Source organism: Bubalus bubalis, chromosome 20 (genome assembly GCF_019923935.1).
Source record: "Bubalus bubalis isolate 160015118507 breed Murrah chromosome 20, NDDB_SH_1, whole genome shotgun sequence".
NCBI lineage: Eukaryota > Metazoa > Chordata > Mammalia > Artiodactyla > Bovidae > Bubalus > Bubalus bubalis.
The window spans coordinates 3,804,630-3,827,010 of record NC_059176.1 but is presented as its reverse complement, the minus strand read 5'-3'; the positions used below and the strand labels follow the sequence as shown (position 1 = coordinate 3,827,010).

The following is a 22,381-nucleotide window of genomic DNA, read 5'->3' as shown; positions in this document are numbered from 1 at the left end:
TCTCGTGTAGTAGACGTCTGTTGTTGTTTAGTCGCTAAGTTGTGTCTGACTCTTTGCAACCCTATGGGGACTATAGCCCACCAGGCTCCTTTGTCCATGGGATTTCCCAGGCAAGAATACTGGAGTGGGTTGCCTTTTCCTTCTCCAGGGGATCTTTCCAACCCAGGGATCAAATCCACGTCTCCTGTTTGGCGGGTGGATTCTTTACCTCTGACATCTGTGCTGTGCTATGGGAAGTCACTCAGTTGTGTCCAGTTCTTTGCGACTCCATGGACGATAGCCCGCCAGCATCCTCTGTTCATCAGGATTCTCCAGGCAGGAGTACTGGAGTGGGTTGCCATGCCCTCCTCCAGGGGATCTTCCCAACCCAGGAATCGAACTGGAGCCTCCTGCTTCGCAGGTGGATTCTTTACCAGCTGAGCTATCAGGGAGGCCCACCCCTGAGGTCTACCAGCGATTGATTCTTCTAGCGTTTGTTTGCCTGAGAAAGTCATTCTTTTGCCTTTGGTTTTGAAGGACATGCAGGCATCCCTCACCTTATTGTGCTTCATTTTATTATGCTTTGTATGCATTGTGTTTGTGACACAGTGAGGGTCTGTGGCGGCCCTGGGACAGGCAGCTCTGTTGGCACCATTTCCCAGCCATTCTGCTCGCTTCGTGTCCCGCTGTCACACTTTGGTAATGCCCAAAATATTTCAGACCCTCCACCAGCAGAAAGGTTATGACTCTCTGAAGGCTCAGATAATGGTTAGCATTTTTAGACATAAGGCTATTGTACACTTAATATACTGTAATACAGTTTCAATATAACTTTTATAGGCACTGGGAAACCAACAACTCTGTGTGACTAGCTTTATTTTGACATTCACTTTATTGCAGTGGTTTTGAGCTGAACCCACAATACCTCTGTGGGTGTAGAGCAGCAGGTCAGAGTTTGATCCTTTAAAAATTGTGCTCCAAACATCACTCATTATCAGAGAAATGCAAATCAAAACCACTGTGAGGTACCATTTCACACCAGTCAGAATGGCTGCGATCCAAAAGTCTACAAGTAATAAATGCTGGAGAGGGTGTGGAGAAAAGGGAACCCTCTTACACTGTTGGTGGGAATGCAAACTAGTACAGCCACTATGGAGAACAGTGTGGAGATTCCTTAAAAAACTGGAAATAGAACTGCCTTATGATCCAGCAATCCCACTGCTGGGCATACACACTGAGGAAACCAGAAGGGAAAGAGACACGTGTACCCCAGTGTTCATCGCAGCACTGTTTATAATAGCCAGGACATGGAAGCAACCTAGATGTCCATCAGCAGATGAATGGATAAGAAAGCTGTGGTACATATACACAATGGAGTATTACTCAGCCATTAAAAAGAATACATTTGAATTAGTTCTAATGAGGTGGATGAAACTGGAGCCTATTATACAGAGTGAAGTAAGCCAGAAAGAAAAACACCAATACAGTATACTAACGCATATATATGGAATTTAGAAAGCTGGTAACAATAACCCTGTGTACGAGACAGCAAAAGAGACACTGATGTATAGAACAGTCTTATGGACTCTGTGGGAGAGGGAGAGGGTGGGAAGATTTGGGAGAATGGCATTGAAACATGTAAAATATCATGTATGAAACGAGTTGCCAGTCCAGGTTCGATGCATGATACTGGATGCTTGGGGCTGGTGCACTGAGACGACCCAGAGGGATGGAATGGGGAGGGAGGAGGGAGGAGGGTTCAGGATGGGGAACACATGTATACCTGTGGTGGATTCATTTTGATATTTGGCAAAACTAATACAATTATGTAAAGTTTAAAGATAAAATAAAATTAAAAAAAAAAAATTGTGCTCCACTCTGTTCTTGCTTGCATCGTTTTTCATGAGAAGTCAGCTGCCTTTCCTGTCTCTGTTCCTTTGAACCTGGTGCATCTTTTTTTTCCCCCTCTGGCTGCTTTTTATGATCTTTTTCTTTTATTCTTTCTAATCAAGCACCTTGATTATGATGGACCTCAGTGTATTTTTCTTCTTTTTCTTGTGTTTGGAGTTCATTTATAATTTTTATCAAATTTGGGAAAGTATATGGCCCTTATCTCTGCAAACATTTTTTTCTGCCCCCTGCACCATAATCCTTTAGAGACTCCAGTAACATGTGTGTTAGGCCCCTGAGAGTTGTCCCACAGCTCACAGGTGTTCTTTTTCTCTTTAGCATTGTATTTTTTTTTTCATGTGTTTCATTTTGTGATTCCCTTTGTTGTCTTCAAGTTCAGTAATTTTCTGCAGTGTCTCCGCTTTTTTGTTAATTCCCACCCAGTAAATTTTTCATCTCACATTGTCGTCTTCATCTCATATAGTTTATGTCTTTTCTATATCTTCGTGTCTCCACCTAACTTTATAAACACAGACTGTTGTTTTAGTCTTATGTGTTAATTCTACCATTGTGTCAGTCCCAGGTCAGTTCAATTGATTGGTTTTCCTTCTCGTTATAGATTATATCTTTCATGCTGTCTTATGTGTCCGGTAATTAATTTTTTATTGGATGCCTGACCATGTGGATTTTGTCTTGATGAATACTGCATACTTACTGATTTCTGCTAATGTTCTGGAGCTTTGCTTTGCATGCAGTTAAGTTACTTGCAAACAGTTTGATCCTTTTTGATTCTTGCTTTTAAGAGGTGTTAGGAAGGACTAACAGAGAAGGCAATGGCACCCCACTCCAGTACTCTTGCCTGGAAAATCCCATGGATGGAGGAGCCTAGTGGGCTGCAGTCCATGGGGTCGCTAGGAGTCGGACATGACTGAGCGACTTCACTTTCACTTTTCACTTTCATGCACTGGAGAAGGAAATGGCAACCCACTCCAGTGTTCTTGCCTAGAGAATCCCAGGGACAGGGGAGCCTGGTGGGCTGCCGTCTATGGGGTCCCACAGAGTCGGACACGACTGAAGCAACTTAGCAGTAGCAGGAAAAACTAATGAGCTGACTCATTGGAAAGACCCTGATGCTGGGAAAGATTGAAGGCAAAAGGAGAAGGGGGCACCAGAGGATGAGATGGTTGGATAGCATCACCAATTCAGTGGGCATGACTATGAGCAAACTCCAAGAGATGGTGAAGGACAGGGCAGCCTGGAGTGCTGCAGTCCATGGGGTTGCAAAGAGTCCGACACAGCTTAGCGACTGAACAACAAGAAGGACGGACTGTGGTCATAGTCACTCTGTGGCTAATTATCCCCTCTACTGAGATAAGACCCCTCTGATTATGAGCCCGGTACTCTATGAATTAATGAATTCTTCCAGTCTGGTTGGTGGGAACAGGCACTGCTGTTGGCCCCGGGTGAGTACTGGGTCTCTGCTCTTTTCGGGTGTTCTTTTTGCAGGCTCCAGTAGTTTTCTGACACAGATGTGCTGGTCAGTCCTCTGCTGAATAGTTTAAGGAGACCTCTGCAGTCTCTGGAGTTGTCTCCGTGCAACTCGGTCCTCTCTGGGACTGTGCCTTGCAAATTCTAACACCTGTGTCTGCTGAACATCACCTGGGTTTTTTCTGCCTGTGCTGCAACCTGGAAATTCTGTTGAAGGAGAAAGCTGGGTATTTGTTTTCCATCTCTCAGGAATCTCTATCTTTCACTGCCTGAAATCCATGCCTTGCAAACCATTATTCCATATGTTTTAGCTTAGTTTTTTTCGTTGTTTCAGGAAGTAAGGCAAATCCCATTTCTGTTTCTGTGTCTTGTCAGGAAGTGTAAGTCTCTGCTTCATTTATAATAGATACTCAGTTGGTTTGTAACTGCATCCACACAGGCGGTCCAGCAATGATTCTAAAAAATGAACTAATTAAAGGTTATGTGCATAATTTATAATTGTGTAGCTGTGTACACCTAGCCAGTGGAGATGGCACGTAGGAAGAAGATGGTTGGTTATGCATACATGACCAGCAGGTAAATACTTTCACTCTTAAGCTTCCCTTTTCAGTTTGTTTCTCTCATGTTGAATGCAGAATACATAGTTTTGCCATTCCAAAGCATTCCTAAACTTTTTCACAATTTATTGCAAAAAAAAAAAAATCAATGTATGTAATGTATAAGGATGTTAATGGTAAAATTTAATTGGTAGCTGTATAGTTATTCACTATGAAATTCAGCTGTTTATCGTTGAGGTTTTTCATAGCAAGATACTGGGGAATACGTCGTTCAGAGGCTGTGTAAAAGTCACCTTAGGTCCAGAGTAAACAGTTTAGGAGAAGCTTCCAGTTGCAGTGTTATCTTTAAATAGCACCAACTGAACTATAAGTATTGCAGATTAGTGGTTATCTTTTGTAAGTAAATGTTCTGTTCTGAAGTTCAAAAAATAAAAACTAAAGAATAAATTTATATGCATAACTATAAATCAGATCAGTCGCTCAGTCGTGTCCGACTCTTTGCGACCCCATGAATCACATAACTATAAATAATGAGCATATTTTCATTTGAAGAAGATGCTATTATACCCTTAATAGTGAAATAGTCATTAAATTAAATGTATGTTGTTTGAAAACGTGAGAGTAAATTTCCTTTATTTAAGTATTCTATAAAGATTTGTAGGTATTTATTTCCATAGCTTTAACTTTGATTAAGAACATATTTGATCGTAAGAATAACCAGCTGTTCACAGTAAGAGTTCAGCTTGTGGTTCCTTCATTCGGGCGTCTATTTGGAGGTGAAGCTGCATCCTTTGAAAGCAGCTCTCACTTAGAGGAAGTGATGAGGTCGATTCCTGGAGGAGGGGACCCAACTTCACTGCCCCCCCCCCCCCATGTTAATAGAGTGCTCATTCTGTGCCTCATGAAGCGATGGGCCCTGGAAAGCAGCACCAGGGGAAAGACATTAGACCAGGAATCACCCAACCGTCCAGTTATACTTGAGACACAGATCATGAAGAGAGGTCCAGGATGATGGAAGAGCTTGAACTCAGGGGCCCAATTTGGGCCTGGGGTCAGGAGAGGTTCCCCTGATGACATGACACTGCAGCGGAGAGCTGAGGTTTAATTGGGACATTTTCGCAGTTTCCAGGTAATTACTTGGTGTTGCAGTTAATAAGGTGCCTGGTCAGTGCTTTTCCCAAAGGACCCACTTGCTCTCAGCAGGTTTTTGAGGCCGCACCAGGTGCCGGGCGCTGCGGCAGGCGCTGGAGGGTCAAAGTCAAGCAGACGCCTGAATTCTGCTGTGAAACCAGACTGATCTCATTTTACAAGTGAGGCAGGGGACGGTTTTTCTCTTTAAGATTGCTACTTGGATTATTATCCACCTAAAAAGTCAATTAGAGTTACTACGATTGCTTTCAAAGTATGAATTGCTTTGTGGAAAAGTTACATCTTTGTAATACGATGTCATCTCACACTGGCGAAGGGAAGGGTCCTTGTTCGTTTGGGTATTCTTTAGTGCCTTTCCTAGGTTTTTCATGCTCTGAGGCCTTGTAACTGGCTTGTGAGTTCCCAGGTCCTTGGTCGTTTTTGTGGCCACATATCTGGGGGTCCACCTATTAATCATGTTTCCTCATTATCTGCTGTTGGTGGAGAAGCTGTTTCCTCATTACCTGTTGTTGGTGGAGAGGCTGTTGCTGTTAGGTGTGTATTTTTGGTTTTCGTATGGGTGGTCCAACTGTGATGCTCTGGCCATTGCCTCTGTTGGTTTTCCCAGTTATATAATTTGCAGTCAAATAACAGCTTGCCGTTTAAAATATAACGTGGAAGGGCTCCATTCCTCCCTACCCCCAAAATGTGTCTCTTAGCAATATGACCCTCAGAGCCTGGCCTTCCTATTACAGGAGGAAGGGCTGTAATTTGGTCTTTGGTGGACTCATCTTTATAAATCCTAGTGATATGAATAAAACAGAATCAGTAGCAGTAGAGAACCCTTGTGGTTTTAAACAGAGAACTGAGGAATCAGCCTTTCTTTCCTTGTCTCTGAAATTAGATTATCAGCGTTCCTTTTTGGAGAGTATCCCTTCCTGTCTTAAACCTTTATATTGTCTACTGTACTGCAGGTGTCTCACAGCATGAGTGTTTTATTACTTCACCCACTGGCGGTGAGTATCCCAGGTATAGAAAGCGTGCATGTTACTGCTCAATGGTGAGACTTTTCCATAAACTCGCTTCTTGAGCCATTTTGGTTTGTGTTTACTCAGTAAATTTAGCAACTGGGAGAAGAGCATCTCCAGGGTCATTTAAATACTGAAAGTAGAAGTGTTGGGAGAGCCGTCAAAGCAGGTGCTTCCTATGGCACAGTCAGTCCATGCCATGCACGGGGGCTCTGCCTGCCTGCACGCGTGCGCGGGGGCTGTGCACGCCTACACGCGTCACGGCGTCTGTTTCTCACATGCCCCACGCAAAGCAGGGGTTTACTCTCTTTCCGCGGGTGAGAAAACCAAGGCTTGAGTAGGCTGTTGAGTCTCGGGTCCTGCTGTTGAGTGAGAAGAGGGCCCAGGGAGGCTGCCCCGAGGCCACGCTGCACCTTTCTGTCCAAGACCTGATTCCGGCTCTGTGTGCCCGGATAGGGGTGCACGCTGAGAGGCTGTGGGGGGTGGTCTGCATGATCTGCACCAGATCTAAGGCTTCTAGACTCACGGCAGAAACGGATTCCCTCTGATATCCATGGCGTGATGCTGGCAGTGATCGCCTTCTATAGTGCTGAAGCTAAACTCCACGCCACGGTGCTCAACTCATTTGACCCCGAAGCTTCTGGGCTAAGAAATGTTGGTGGGTTGGAAACCCAAGGACAGCTTAAGGTGGCCTGTTTTTTTGCTTTCTGCTCTTTTATCTGTGTTTTAGTTTTTAATGTCTTTACCCTTTTCTAGAGCATTAAATCAGTGCAGTGAAATGTGGTAGGAAAGGAGGGTAGAAATTAGTGTGAGGTTTTTGTTGTTGTTGCATGAAACAAATAATTTTCTATCCATTGGAGCTGGCCAGTAATAAAACTTCCTGGACCGAAGATGGTCATCCTCACAAGACACTGAAAAGGGGACTTTTGTCTTCAAACCAACTTGGTCTTCAGGCCCTTGCAGGCCCCAAGGATGGATCAGTCAGAGTTCTTCCAGAGAAGCAGAACCAATAAGATAGAGCAGAGAAAGACAGAGAGGAGCAGATGGATGGGTGGATTTTTGAGGCTCTGTCTTAGGACACGTGGAGTCCGACGGAGCAGATCTGAACCCCAAGGGGCGGGCGCTGCCGCCGCTGTGCACAACAGACTTGCTTCTTCCTCGGTGAAGCTGGTTTTGCTCTTAGAAGACTTCTCAACTGCTTGGATGAGGCCCACTCTCATTCTCGAGGGTAATCTTGCCTTAAAGTGAGCTGATCTAGATGCGACCACGGTGACTAAATGCATCACAGTGACAGTCAGATCACTGTTGGATTGAATAGTGGCTACTCGAAGCTGCCAGCCAGGTATGCTTTTTTTTTTCAGCCATTGCCTTAACCACAATCTGTCGTATCTCCCTTTCGGGCTCCTCTGGTTATGGCTGTCACACCTAGTTTAACACTCAACCCCCGGCTCAGAACCTCACCATCCCCACCTATCCCCCTGAGCGGGGCCTGTGCCTGCCGTCCTGCAGCCTGGCCTCTGCCCGGGTCGCCACCCCTCCCGGGGGTGTCTGTGCTCTGGGGAATGTTGGGCTTCCCCGGAGACCCCCTCTGAGGGGCGGCCATCTCCCATGTGTCCCCAGCCCCTATCCGGGCAAGCTGACCCCTCCTCTCTCCCCTTTGACCTCTGTGGCCCCTGTGCTCCCCTCTAGGTGCCCTGCACCCCAACATCATGGGCCCACCAGCAAGTCTCCCAGAGAGGAGGGCGGAGTGTGTTCACAGACACCTCCCCGCCAGATCCAGGGCTCCCAGCCCCAATCTCTGGGAGCCCCCCAACCGGTGGCTCTCAGGGAGAGGATTGGGAAGCCCGGCCCAGGAATGCCACACCCCACAAAGGCCCCCGGCTCCGTTCTGATCCTGTCCTCTCACACCCTGCAGCCTGGGAGGAGGGTTGGCGGGCGGTGGTGACCATGTTTGTTTTGCTGCCCCCGCCCCACCCCGCAGGCCCGGAGGAGACGAGCTCGCCTCTCCTTAATGGGCGGGCACCTCGTGTCCCCTCGTTCTGTCCCTTGGGCTTTGGGACTGGGAACCTGGGGGCCAGCGACAGAGGACTTGCCCCTTCGACCTGGCCACGGCTGTCCCAGCATCTGCTCTGCGGTCACCTGTTGTTTGGGAGGCCTCTTCTGGGCCCTGTGCGCACACGCCGTCCACAGGTTCTGGAGCACCGCCCCTTTTTACTTTTATCTTAGGAAAGCGAGAGTGAAAGTCGCTCAGTCATGGCCGACTCTTTACGACCCCCTGCACTACACATGCATGTCCTTGCATATCTTGGAATTCTCTAGGTCAGGATACTAGAGTGGGTTGCCTTTCCCTCTCCAGGGTATCTTCCCAACCCAGAGATTAAATCCAGGTCTCCTGCATTACAGATGCAGGATTCTTTACCAGCTGAGCCACAAGAAGAGCATTACTCATATTTTTAGTAAATTGTTTTAGTTGTTTCTGGCTTTTGGTTCCTTGTTCCAGCCATTCTTTGTTCCTCCTGTTCCTGGACCACCTGTGTGAGCTCCTCTCACACGACTTAGAGAGCAGACTTTTGGTGTTGGGGCTTCTGGAGCCCGTGGTATAGGGAGTGACTGTGTTTGTTCATGGAAAATGGTGTTACAGAAAAACAAGACGAGCCAAAACAGGTGCCTTGGAGTTTTTGCTTGGGTCTCTACAAGGCTGTTCTCTGAAGAGCCAGATTTGCTCTGAACTCCCTGCAGAGACCCTCTCTATTGCCGTGGAATGGGATTCTGCCTTGTAGGTTGGAGGGGGGTTGATTCTGTGCATCTGGGCTGCAGGGACAGAGGGCTTCTTTTGATCCCTAGAGTCAAGCTCTGTTAACTGGCTTAGGTCGGCTCAAAGATTTTGGTGAGGTCACTGGTCACATTTAAACTGATAGCTACTAGGGGACTTCCCTTGTGGGCCAGTGGTTAGGAATACACCTTGCAATGCCGGGGACGTGAGTTCAGTCCCTGGTCGGGGAACTATGGTCCCAGGTGCCCCGGAGCACGTGAAGAGCAAGTACCGCAACTGCTGGGCCTGTGCCCCGCAACGGGAGAGTCCATGTGCCCCAAGAGAAGATCCCGAGCGCCACAACCAAAACCCGACACGGCCAAACAAAACAGGAATTTTTTAGAAATAAACTGACTGCAAAAGAAAAATAGGTTATGAATTGGTGACAGAGAAAAACTAAACTTTTATTTTATATCAGGAATCTGTCGTATATGTTGTGCTTTATCCTCATTAACCATGAGGACCCCTGTGCGCCCAAGAATTCTAGATTTTGTATAGAAAACGTGTTGTAAAGCCCACTGATGTTTAAGAAGTTGGGGTTAATCAGAGCCTGGGCTGGGGGCACATGGTGACGGACAGTGCAGGAGGAGAACAAAGCAGAGGGCAGAGAGTCACGCGGGGGGATCGCCCGGACCCCAGAGGACTCTCCCGTCTGTGCGTCCTGTCCTGGCGCACGCCAGGCTGTCGGGCAAGAGGAGGCTGTCCTCCTCTCCTTGCCAACACTACAGCCCTTTCTCTGGAAAGGCTCCTCTGGCCGACCACCCGGAGACCACCGTGTCGCCACTGTGGCCTCTCTTGTCCCTGTCCCTGCGGAGGACTCCGGAAGGTGCACACAGCGTCCAGTGCAACACAACCTCTGCTTTCTCCTCCCCGTTTGCGGTTCTTGGGTCTCCACGGTTTCCTTTGTGATCTCCGCTTTTCTCACTAGCACTCAGAACTCTCTCCGTGTTCCGAAACAGGTGTCATCCCTGCCGGGTGGTGTATATTGGTGCTGGCTGTCCAGAGGTCAGGCAGGGACCTCGGTGTAGGCTGTCACGGCCTCGGGTCCGGCTGCGGCGTTGACCCAGGCTCTCGAGACCCACGCCGCTTCTGAACATTGAGACTAAGACGAGCCAGATCGCCACAGGAGGCAGCTGCCATTAGAATGCCTTGAGATTGTTGTAGACGTTCTCTGGAAATTGTTTTAATATCCTGGTTATAATTATAAAATATGTGGGTTTTAGTTTGCAGTTAACATGTTTCGAACGTTACCACCTTCCTCCAACCCCACGGGAGCAGAATTTGACCCAGAGGAAGACGAGCCAACGTTAGAAGCAGCCTGGCCTCACCTGCAGGTACGGGGTCGCGGGTGCCTCAGAAGCAGAGGGGCGGGGCCTGGTGTTTTCTCCAGGACGGGAGCCCACGCCCAGCTGGCCCCGGGGCGGCGGGGGGAGGCCTCGGAGCTTTGGTGTCCCAGCCCTGCAGACCTGCACGCCCGAGAGCAGTGTTGTGGCAGCAGAAGGGTTTGCTTGTTTGGACACGCTGCACGGCTACAGGACTGTCAGTGTATTTCCAGTGGACGTGACTGTTGAGCTGAGGTCGCGGGTCTTACGCAGACATTTTTCAGTCTTGGTCCTCAGACTTACTGTTGCCTGCGATGCATCCCAGGGCCCACCTGCTTGACGGATGCTGTTTTTCTGACACATTTGTGAAGAAAGAGGTGGATTGGGCAGGGCGCCAGCCCCACGAGCTAGATCGGGAGGTCTGGGTCGGCTGAAGGAGGGCAGTCGGGGAGCTAAACACCCTGGGAAGGAGCTCGATGGGGAGCAGACAGGAGGGGCCAGAGGCAGAGCACCCTGCCCTCAGTATCGTGTGTGACCGTGACAGCCTGCAGCCCATTCATGCGGGGGTCCCAGCTTCCTGTGCGCCCGGCCTTCCGCCAGGACCCCGGGGGTGCCGGGACCTGCACATCCCACCTGGAGTCTGTTCCCAGCCAGGGTCGTGGCTCCTGTGCACTGTGGGCTCCAAGCAGGGGTGACCTCAGCCACGGGCGTCCCTGTGTAGATGCCACGGAAGGGTATAGCCTGTGGTTCTTATAAGTAAAGCAATTACCATCCTCAGTATAATTAAGCCACGTGCTTTGATATGGATTCTTTAGATACACACCTGTGGTTTTTTTTAAGGTTCGTATTTGCAGACAGAGATTCAACTCATAGTATATTTTGAAATCTCCATTTAATGAAATACCATGTTATTTGACTCACTGTGGTTTTTTTTTCTTTCCTCCTAGCTTGTTTATGAGTTTTTCTTAAGACTTTTAGAGTCTCCAGATTTCCAACCTAATATAGCGAAGAAATATATTGATCAGAAGTTTGTATTGCAGGTAAGGCCCAGATTAGCTGAAGCTACAGATTGCGTGATCTACGCAGAGAGCATTACCGTGTCACTGAGTGTCTTTTTCTCCTTGAAGCTTTTAGAGCTCTTTGACAGTGAAGATCCCCGCGAGAGAGATTTTCTCAAAACTACCCTTCACAGAATCTATGGAAAATTCTTAGGCTTAAGAGCTTACATCAGAAAACAGATAAATAATATATTTTATAGGTAAGTCCGTGCACGGTGGCCTCCCCCTCTTGCACGCTGATGGTCCCGTCACACTTAGCCTCACCGCTTTCCTTCAGAGGCTGAGGAGCAGGAGTGGCTGTTTGTGAGCAGCTGGCCTGTCGTGTGCAGCTGGGGGCCCGTCTACACCTCCTGTCTCGGCGCTGGGCAGGGCCCCTTCGCTCTGTGCCTGCTCCCCTACCCCCCCCCACCCCCCACCCCACGGCTCGCACCCCAGCCTGTGGTCCAGCTCTTGTCAGCAGGCTGGTCACCCCAAGCCTGGCTGCCTCTGGACCCACCCAGAGCCACACCAGCTCACGCTTCCCCATGGATCTTGGTGGAAGGAGGAGGGTTGGGGGTGGCGCAGGGGCTCTTTGGAGGCGTCCTTGCTGGAAGCAGTGGGTGAGGCAGAGTGGCGACCAGGGCCTCCCCAGGCCTGCAGGTCCACGGGGGCCGGCTTGGCCCTGGTATGGTGGAGGAGGGCCGCACCCCAGGGTTCAGGGAAGAGTATCCCTCAAGTGTTCAGCTTGAGCCCCTTCTCCCTTTGCACACCGGCCCACCTCCACCTCTGTGAACCTGGGTGCTAACGCCCCTAGATCCGCCGATTCCTGCGCCAGCATGCTCCTTGGATGAGCGGATGTGGGTTCTGGGCGAGTCCCCGGTGCCCTGCACATCCTCCCGTTTTCCACCAGCCCTTCTCCTCACCCGCCCGGGCTCTGGAAACAGGCCCACACCAGGAAGGCCCCGGCGTGGTGGGTGGTCTGGTCTCCTGGAAGGGCAAGCTGGTCTCACAGCTCCAGCTCCAGATTCCCACCCGTCTCCTGGGGGCGCCCAATAAATGTCAGTGGACAAAACCCTTAGCATAGTTCCTTCTCTGCCCCTGGAAGCAGTAAAGGGCAGCTCAGCCCCAAGCCCCCGGCTCTGGGATGCCTCAGGTAGTGGTGAATCCCAGCGCTGACGGGCGTCTGCTGTGAGGTTGGAAGGCCGGCGGATTTTGTGGGACGGGGTGGCCCAGGGGCACCAGCACAGAGCACCCCAGTAGCCTGGCCGGGGCCTTTTTAGTGGCCGTGACCAAGCAGGGAAAGCAGAGGGGCTGAGACAGTGGGCAGGACACAGGGTCCTGTAGCCAAGACCAGCGGCCCTCTCTGGGAATTCCACCCCAGGGGCGGCCTGCCCCAGCCGTTCCTCACCCCGCCCGCCCGCCTGCAGGTCAGCAGGGTCTGGCGCCCCCCACTTTATCTGCAGACTTGACAATGCAGTTTGGCGTCAGAGCTGTCCAGCTCACGAATGGCCTCCCTTCAGACTCCCTGCACGCTCCACATGGCCCATTTATATGGCGGAGCCCAGGCTGGACCCATGACTTAGAGGAGTGACGTCGTGTTTCCTAAATGTCATGTTCCTGTTTTGTCTTTGTTGGTGTAGTGTTTCCTTTTTAACAAGATCGTTCCTTGGCTGATGGGCTTATATATCAAAACGTAGCATCCCCTGTTTAATCAACAGCAAGCAGGTAGGATTTCAGTTCCAGTCTTTTAGACTAAAGTGGAGGAAGCTCTGCCTGAAGGTTCCTTCCCTGGGCAGGTGGGTTCTGTTCTGTGCAGAACCACCAGTCAGTGCTGCGTGCAGGGAGGAGAGGCTGCCTCGTACCTGAGGAACCGTGACCTCGGCCTGGAATGCCTGACCAGGTGGTTGTCCAGAAGTTTGTCACCCGGTACAGCTCAGCTCTCCCTGCACACTCGGTGCTGGGCATGTGGCCTTCTCCTCTTGTCTTCAGTGATCCCGTCTGTAAGAACCGCCCCTGATGGGTGCGGTCAGAAGGGAGCCAGTTCTGTGGGCTCCGTGACCAGCCTGGTCTCCACCTTTGGCACCACCCGCTCCTTACTTCATGTGAGAAAGATGGAGAGGGTCCCTAGGAGCTGCACCCCGCTCGCCGCGCCCGACGCGGCGCAGCTGCGGCTTGTAAGACAGTCTCCGACACGCTCGGCCCCCTCCCCGAGCTGCTGGTGCGAGGCCCCTACCTAGGCCTGTGCTTTCTCAAGTCTAGTCAGCATCTTCACAGCTGGGTCAGACACAGCCCGGCTGAGGGCTGGCGGCTCCGGGTGAGGGCTCGCACCCGTCTTGGTCACTGGTGGACCCCTAAGGTTAGGTGGCAGGTAGAGCCGGGCCTCAGCCTCTGCTGCCGACGCGCCCCCGCAGCCGGAGGCTTTGGTCAGCCGTCTGCTGGCCCTCGCGTCCCGTGACCCACCCAGGCCCCAGGAACTCGAGGCAGAGGCCGCAGTGGCTGACTGCACCCCGCAGGGCCTGGCCTCGGCCTGGGGCAAGCTGGCTTCTTCCCTTGGTATGGGTCAGAGCGACTCGGGGAGGTGAGCACAGCCCAGCTTCGAGGGGGACCAGCTTCCGCCTCCATGTGAGGTGCAGAGCGCCTCACCCCTCACGAGAGAGGTGCATGGCATCCGTTTGTGGGGGCCCTGTCCTTGACAGGCAGGTTTCAGCCCAGTGTGGGTGGAGTCCTGGCTCCTTTGTGTGGAAGGAGGAAGGAACACCACAGCTCTGCTCTGCGTGGACCCTTAGGGCTGCCTCCCATTTTGCACCCGCTTTCTTGCTCTCCTCTGGAAAAGAAGGAAGGGGGCTGTACTTGCTTTCTCTTTTCTGTGAAGTGAAATGATGTCGCTCAGGCGTGTCCGACTCTTTGCGACCCCATGGACTGTAGCCTGCCAGGCTCCTCCATCCATGGGATTCTCCAGGCAGGAGTACTGGAGTGGGGTGCCATTTCCTTCTCCAGGGGATCTTCTCGACCCAGGGATCGAACCCGGGTCTCCCGCACTGCAGGCAGACTCTTTAACGTTTGAGCCACCAGGGAAACCTTATATTTCCTGTACCTGCTCCACATCTATCAAGTAATCCAAATTAAGAGTTTATCGATGAGAAGATAGTAAAGTTGATTTAGGAAAACAAAATGGCTGCTGGCCCCAGGCCACCCTTGCTTAAACGTCAGCGCTGGTGGGGCTGGGTCACAGGTGGTGCCCAGGGGCCTGGCCGCCTCCAAGCATCAGGAGCCAGAGCCGAGCTCTCAGGCTTCAGGAGCCTGGCCCCGCTGCTGCCTGCCCAGCCACCCCGGTAGACACAGAGGAATAGAAACAGAAGCGGGCCGGTCGTGCTGGACAAAAATGTAACTTTGTACGTCTGAGCCGTTTTTAAGTATTTCTGGTAAAACAGGTGAAGCGAAGGGAGCCTTGAGTTCCATGAGCTGAAGCGCCTCCCCGTGTAGATGTCCGAGGAGGCTGGAGCTCCCTAGGGCCAGCTTTCCAGCTCAGGGCAGGGCGGCGGGGCCGATGTGTCTGAGGCTGGCACAGCCTCCGCATGCCATGCAGCCTTGCTGTCACCAGCCCGGCCTCCACGATCCATCACGGGCACACCCCTGCCTCGGCTCCATGCTGCGACCACACCACTGTGCTCTGCTGCTCAGCGGTTCTCACCCGGGTCCCTGTGGGCTCAGCTCCGATCAGTCCAAGCTGGTGTCCAGGCCTCCACGTGACTGCCTTGCCTGCCCATCACCCACCTCTGTTGTAGCCAAAGGGGTTACCTCCCTGCCTCACGACCCCATTTTTAAAAGATCAGTTCCAAAATCTAGAGACATTAGACCCGCTCCTTGGAAGCATGTCACGCTTTGTGTCCGACCTGGTCTTTACCTTAACGTCACTGTTTCATTTGTTTCAAACGAGGACAATGAAAATTTTTATTCATTGCGAACTTATTTTTGGCCGGAAGCTGGCTCTAAACTGGTAGTTTTCATCTGCTAGCCAGGAACGTTTTTCAAACACCAGCCCCCTCTGGCTTCAGGCAGAATTCGCTGCGTGTTCTGGGTTAGGCTGACTCCAGGCGAGCCAGGTTGTGGGGCGGCAGTGGGTTGTTCCTGGGGGACCCTCGGAGAGAGAAGACACTGTCCTATTTCCTGTCCCTGGCCCCTCTCTCTGGCCCCAGTAGACTCAGCAGTCGTGTCTCAGAGGCCAGGCTTGGCCCTCACACCAGGGGCGTGTTGACAATAAGTCCTGGTCCGCTGCCTCAGGCTGACACAGGCGCTGGGAGCCCCAGGGAGCACGCACGGGGCCCAAGGGAGCGGCTGCTCAGACAGGGGTTTCAGAAGATGGCAGTTGAAGTAGCGTAGGAAAAGTGTGGGGTGTCAGGGAGGAAGTAGGGGAGCCAGCCCCAGTGGTAAGGAAGTAGCTTGTACCCTTTGCAGAGACCATGCTAAATATCGGAGGCTTTGAAATTGAGTCAGGTCTCAACTTAGCTTGAGATGCAGCAAAAAAATAAAAGCAAACAGCAGGCTATTTGTTGTCACATCCGGGTGGTTGAGATGCAGTGCTCACTGTAAACATCCTTCCCAATTTATGTTTGAAACTTTCAAAGTAAAATATTCGGGAGAAACGGGAGCGAGCCCCTGCTCCCTGCCCCGAGTATTGCACATCCAGACCTTGAGGAGTCTCTGATAACAATTAGCGGTGCTTCTTGTTGCCTGGCTACGTGGTTTTCTTCCTAAAAGCCTTGTTTTCTTCTTCAGAGCATTTTCATCTTTTCTAGCCATGATTTCAGCGTTCTAATTCTAAATGACATCTTGCTTTTTCCAGATTTATTTATGAAACAGAGCATCACAATGGCATAGCAGAATTACTGGAAATATTGGGAAGGTAAGCTGTCTCTCTGTTAATTGGCAGTGAACGGCCTTCGGTGGGATTCGTGCCAAAACAATCCAGTTCACTGCGTTCAGCCGCCCCCCCCAGAGCAGGGCAGTGCAGGCTGTCCTCCGGAGGAACTTAAACCAGCCTCACTGAGTGGCAGGGCTGGTGAGCCCTCGGATCAGGACTGAGTGACGGGACTCTCCCATCGTATGGTTCCATATGTAGATTCTGTGTCATGTATATACCTCGGTAGCATTACTGTGGGAACCCAATCTCAATTATTTCCTCAAGAGCAGTGCTAAAAATAGCTACATTAAGAAGGTTTACATCTGACACTTAGAAGAAGAATAGGTCATTTATTATACATTTGGGGTATTGAGTAAATACTAGTATTTCAAATTGCTTTGATTTTATAAATTTTTCATATGTATTCTTATAAACTAACATTTCAAAAATGTCATTGTCTTAATCCAAGTAGAGTTCTTGCTTCCTATCATTCTTTTTTAATCAACGACCAATAGGTTTTCTCCCAGGCCTCCTAACTCACTGATTCTCAAACAGCCTTCCTCAGGGTTCCACGGCTGAATAAGCTCGAAAGTGCTTTTTCCCCAACACCTCGCTTGGGGATTCAGTTCAGGTTAGAAGCTAAAGGTTCTGAGGAGTCCTGCGGGGAGGAAACTGTCCTCCTGTTCAGTCTAGTAACTCCCAAAGCTGTTAGAACACCGCTACAGTCTTGTCATCTGGCGAACCGAGGCCCAGTCGTTCTGAAAACAGCTTCCCTCGCCCGCCGTTTCAGATAAAATGTAAAGCTAACACCAGTCCTCGTGGCGAGCTCCTCTCTGACACGGTCCCGGGTTCTCTCTCTCAGCGGAGTGCAGTGAGCGCAAGAGTGGGCGCCCTTGTTGTTTGGCCTTACTGAACACTCGCGCCTCCTGTTTCCTTCCCTGTAAGATGGGAAGGTCATCGTATTCACGTCTGAGATTGTTGCAAGGCTGAGGCAAGCCGAGTGACGTGTCCAGACAGCCCCCACACCACACACGAGAGCCTCTCCTGTCCCCTCATTTGAACGCGCAAATCACCCCGATGGTCACTTCGGACTGATCCTGCCTGAGTGCCCAGTGCACCAGGCTCACAAACAAGGCGCCAGTTGAGAAACTGCTGCAAACACTTCTGCAGCTCTCAGCAACTTACCTGAGTGTACAACGCCAAGTAGATAACTAAGTCCTCGGTGTTGCAGATGAAAACTTCAGCTTGGAGGTTAAGAGCAGGGGATCCCCTTTCCCTGCAGAAGGGAACAGCTTTCTTGTTGATTTTTAAATGACACCCACTCTGCACCCGCAGACTCTGTTCTGCCAGCACTAGAATAAAGAGGCAGGATTTCTCTGGGGAAGTGAGTGAGAATTCCAAACGATGGTGGAAGCTGAAGGAAGGCGCTGGTGCCCACCCGAGCTGCCGGTCTCAGGGCCCTGCCTGGTGGAGGAGGTTTTGCCCCCAGAGGTTCCCGCTGCTCCGGGTAGCTACCTGTGAGCTCAGAATTTTTAAATCACCCTGCAGTTCCAAAGATAGAAATGACTGTGCTTCCTGAAAGGGACCTAACAGTCTTTTAATTTTTGCTACTATCCGCCCTCCTTTTTTCTGACACTCATAATTTGCTTTCTGGTTTTCATGGTGAACACAAAAACTAAAAGAAAAACGGCGAGATACGTTTTTTAACCTGGAATTTGTACATATTCAAACTTTGAATAAATTCTGTTTTCACAGTATAATTAACGGATTTGCCTTACCACTAAAAGAAGAGCACAAGATTTTCTTATTGAAGGTGTTATTACCTTTGCACAAAGTGAAGTCTCTGAGCGTCTACCATCCGCAGGTGAGGGCTCCTCCCTCGACGGTCGGTGGGGCCTCAGGAGGGAGCGTGGCCGTCTCTGCTTGGACCTCAGTGAACTTGGGATGTTGAACCCCAGCCTCCAGCAGGGAGTGTTTTCTCTGTTACATCACATGTGGACTTGGGTATCAGGATTCCGATGATGAGTGAAAGGGGATAAGGGAGTAAAGGAGATTGCTTTTTAAGAATATCAGAAAATTCTCAAGAATGGAGAATTTCAAAATTGGTTGTCAGTATCGAAAAGGGAGCGGGTTCACACGATGAAGGGGTCAAGGAAGACCTCTCAGAGGAAGACTTCCTGTGGCGGGGTAGAAACCTCGCACCCCAAAGACGACACCGCTGTGTCTGCCCGCCAGTAAAGTGGCAGAACGACAGGTTGTTTGGGGACTTCCCCAGTGGTCCAGTGGTTAGGGCTCTGCACTTCCACCATAGGGGTCACGGGTTTGATCCCCAGTCAGGGAACTAAGATTCCACAAGCCACATGGTGCAGCCAAAAGAATAAAAAAAGTATATATTTCCAAACAAAAAGTTTTGGGTTTTTTTTGAAGCTGTGGGGTTTTTATAACTTTGTAAAAATCTGTTTACAATTACACTGAAAAACTAATCCATAAATGGTTTCTAACTGGTGGTTTGGCTGCGTTTCCCCCAGGAAATTTGGATTTTCCTTCACACTTTTCTTCTAAGTTCCATGTAGACAGAAATAAGCCACACTGACGCAGCTCGGGAAGTTTTGGGTCCTTGTCTAGGTCCGAGAACCAGGAAACTCCCCCCTGCATTCTGTGGGGCCTCCCTCGAGGAGTGTGCCTCATAGCATCAGAAAGTGTATTCTTGGGTGGTAGTTGGTGGTTTAGTCACTAAATCGTGTCCAACTCTTTGTGACCCCATGGACTGTGGCCCTCCAGGTTCCTCTGCCCTTGGGATTCTCCAGGTAAGAACACTGGAGTGGGTTGCCATTTCCTTCTCCAGGCGATCTTCCCGACCCAGGGATTGAACCTGTGTCTCCTGCATTACAGGTAGATTTTTTACCAACGGAGCCACTGGGGAACCCAGCCATTCTAATAACACTGGCTTCCTGAGAAATCTTTTACTTAGAGTTTTTTCTCTGCTTCCTATTAACTGGTAACATCTTTACATCCAACCAATTTATTATCACGTTAGTTGTTCTGTATTAGAAATTAATAGTTTAGGGATTTAAGATGGAAACAGATTTTTTCCCCCCAGCAGTTAGATTACTTGTCCATTACGGTCTCCAAAAGGCCACAGGGAAAGTCCTCACCAGCCCTGGGCTGACTTGGCAGTCTTGGCCTAAAAGACCGTCTCCTGGGTTTTTTTTTTTTTTTCAGCTTCCTAATGTTCTTTCTACGGTTGACCTGTGTCACGCATCGGTCCTGGGTCCCTCCTTGAGAGTCCCTCCCGGGGTGGGAGGTGGGGGGCATGGGTCACGTCCAGGCCTGTCTCCCAGGGGCAGGTGTCTGGCAGTGATGCTGTGTTTCCTTGGTAGCGTGCGGTGTTAACACTCTGTCTCTCTCACCATAGCTGGCCTACTGCGTGGTGCAGTTTTTAGAGAAGGACAGCACCCTCACTGAGCCGGTAAGTACAGCCGCCCGCTCAGGCCCCGCGCGTGGTGTGCGCACCGCCGCTGGCAGCCTTGCAGTCCGGCTCCTCCACCTTCACCACGACAGCCTCTCCCTCCTAAGTTACTGCACCGACGGATGCGGACCGATCTCATTCGTGTGTTACGAGCTTTCAAACTGTAGCAATTTTAATTACAAGTCCCCTTGCCAAAGTGACTCTTATGTAATAAGATGGCCACCTTATCCCGCGTTGCCGTTTACTCCGAGTGAACGGCATGGCTGCTGAATCGCGTGCGGTTTAATGCTTCCACGTTGCTTGGTTTAACAGCACAGTTTACTGACTTCAGTCAGAGGAAGTGTAGTAAGGGTTCAAAATGCCTATACTAAAGAGCTTTTACTGTTTTGAAAATTCTCCCCAAGTTAGAGTGTAACTATTTTATGATCATTGTATCATAAATGAACGTTAGATTGCCACCGTCAGTGTTTAGATTTCCAAGTTTCTTGGCACTTTACCTTTATTAAAAATAAAAAGGCTATTGTAACTTAGATTTCACAAAGTTGGGTGTGTCAGGTGGCCGTTGAAGCATTTGAATACCCTTTTTTAACCAGCTTTATTGAGATGTAATTCTGTGCCATGCAGCTCACCCACCTAACGTGTGTGATTCAATGGTTTTTTTATATCCTAGGTTATTAATTTCTTCAAATGTGGTAAAATATACTGTATAACAAGATTGTTATTTGAAGGTTACAGTTTTGTTGCTGTCCAGTCGCTATAGTCGTGTCTGACTCTGACCCCATGGGCTGCAGCACACCAGGCTCCCCTGCCCACTCTCCTGGAGTTTGCGCGGGCTCGTGCCCTTTGAGCCGATAATGCCGCTGAGGGGCGTTGATTCCATTCAGGATGGTGTGCAGCTGCCACCGCTGTTTCTAAGGCTTTGTCATCGCCCCAGACAGAAGCTCTGTCTTCGTTAAGCAGGGTTGCCCCATTTGCCCTCCACTCTCCCCGTGATAACCTCAGCTCTACTCTCTGTCCCTGAATTTGACTGCTCTAGATTCCTGATGTGAGTGGACTCGTCCAGGCTTTGTCCTTTTGCAGCTGGCTTAGTTCACTCCGTGTCATATGCTCAGGGTTTGTCTGTGCTGCCGCGTGTGCCAGAAATTCACTCCTTGTGACTGACTAGTGCTCCATTGTGTGGCTAGACCGCATGTGGGTGGCGCGTTCACCTGTCAGCGGGAACTTGAGTTGTTTCCGTACTTCAGCTTTTGTGAACATCTGTGTGCAAACATTTCTTCACGTCCCGGCTTTCAGTTCTTCTGTGTATAAACCTGGACGTGGACGTGCTGAATCGCTTGGTAATTCTGTGGAGACGCTGTCCCGTTCTCCACAGCAGCCGCACCGTTCTGCATTCCCATCCGCAGCCACAAGGATTCCAGCTGACCCACACCCTGGCCGACACTTGCTGTTCTCCGTTCTTTTTACTGGAACCCTTCTAGTGAGTGTGAAGGAGTATCTCATGGTTTTTTATTTGCATTTCCCCAATGACTAACGACGTCGGGCATCTTTACACATGTATACTAGCCATTTGTGTTTCTTCTTTGGAGAAATCTCTTAGATTCATTGCCCATTTTTAATTGGGTTGGTTTACTGTTGAGTAACAGAGCAAGAAGTGTCAGGTGCCACTTTAAAGGTTTGAACACTTTTAAGAATCACTACTGGACTGAAAAGGTGACTGTTGTAATTCCTGACTCCTCCTTGTCCCTTTAGTGGTCTTCCACAGTTTCCTTGTTGAAACTGTAGTTTTTATAGTGAAAAAAAAAATAGAAATTCTTAATACTGTATCCTGAGTTAAACTGCTTCTGATCTCTCCTTTCTTTGTAAGCTTTTAAATTCCACATGTGGCCACCCCCCTTCACCCTAAAATTCAGGGAAAGCCCCTGGTCATACTGCTCAGCTGCTGCCTGCAGGGGGAACAGGAGCCCCCTGCTCTGCAGCCCCTCCCTGGTCTTCCTTGCACCCCTGCCTCAGCTCTGACCAACATTCTGGACATCCATCTCCCAAACCAGGAGATGTACCAAATCTTACCAGACTTCCGTACCAAACACAAAAAGTATTTACTGCAATTTAGGTTGAGGACGTGTTATTTTATCCTCCTACTAAACTGACGACATGTTTAGATGGGGAAAGAAAAATGAGATGGCACTAATAATACAAAAGCCCTTTTTAATGTCTTTCTAGTGACACATCCTAATTCCTGTCTATATTTGCAGTTCTTTTCCAGACTGTTATATGAAGAAATTTTAACACGAACCCTGCTCTTTTCCTACTATTCCTACTTCAAAAATAAGAAAAAAGTGTGCAGTTTCCTTCTGTGATATTTCTTTGTGCATATTTCTCATACTGTCTAGTGGCTAAAGAATTCACTGAATCTTACCCTACATTTTTATCATGGAATAAGGTTTTCTCACCAAGCCACCCCCTGCAGCTTCTGTCCACCTGCACACCCCCCCCCCCGCCCCCCACCACCACCATCTGTCAGAACCTGGTCCTAATCCTGCTCCAGCAAGACTCAGTGAACGCCCACACCCCCTTCTCTCTCTCACCTGGAAGTAATATGGCTGCTGTTAAAGCTTATGCCTGTGTGCCTAGTCGCTCAGTCGTGTCTGACTCTTTGCAACCCCATGGCCTGCAGCCCACCAGGCTCCTCTGTCCATGGGGATTCTCCAGGCAAGAATACTGGAGTGGGTTTCCACACCCTCCTTCAGGGGATCTTCCTGACCCAGGGATCA

General features: G+C 50.0%; 1 protein-coding gene across 26 annotated transcripts in view; it reads left to right on the top strand.

Moving 5' to 3' along the window:
• The window catches only part of PPP2R5C (protein phosphatase 2 regulatory subunit B'gamma), a 142,291-nt gene that overhangs the window by 97,267 nt on the left and 22,643 nt on the right, over positions 1-22,381 (top strand). For 24 of the 26 annotated variants that reach the window (XM_044933066.2, XM_025271050.3, XM_006079087.4 and 21 more), the window contains 6 exons: positions 10,106-10,216; positions 11,152-11,244; positions 11,332-11,462; positions 16,085-16,144; positions 17,897-18,005; positions 19,557-19,610. The exons of 1 other annotated variant lie outside the window; for it this stretch is intronic. In XM_044933066.2, coding sequence (XP_044789001.1) covers positions 10,106-10,216; positions 11,152-11,244; positions 11,332-11,462; positions 16,085-16,144; positions 17,897-18,005; positions 19,557-19,610 — 558 coding nt within the window. Of the gene's footprint in view, positions 1-10,105; positions 10,217-11,151; positions 11,463-16,084; positions 16,145-17,896; positions 18,006-19,556; positions 19,611-22,381 lie in introns of all 26 variants that reach the window. One more of the 26 variants, XM_044933050.2, reaches the window with a different exon arrangement.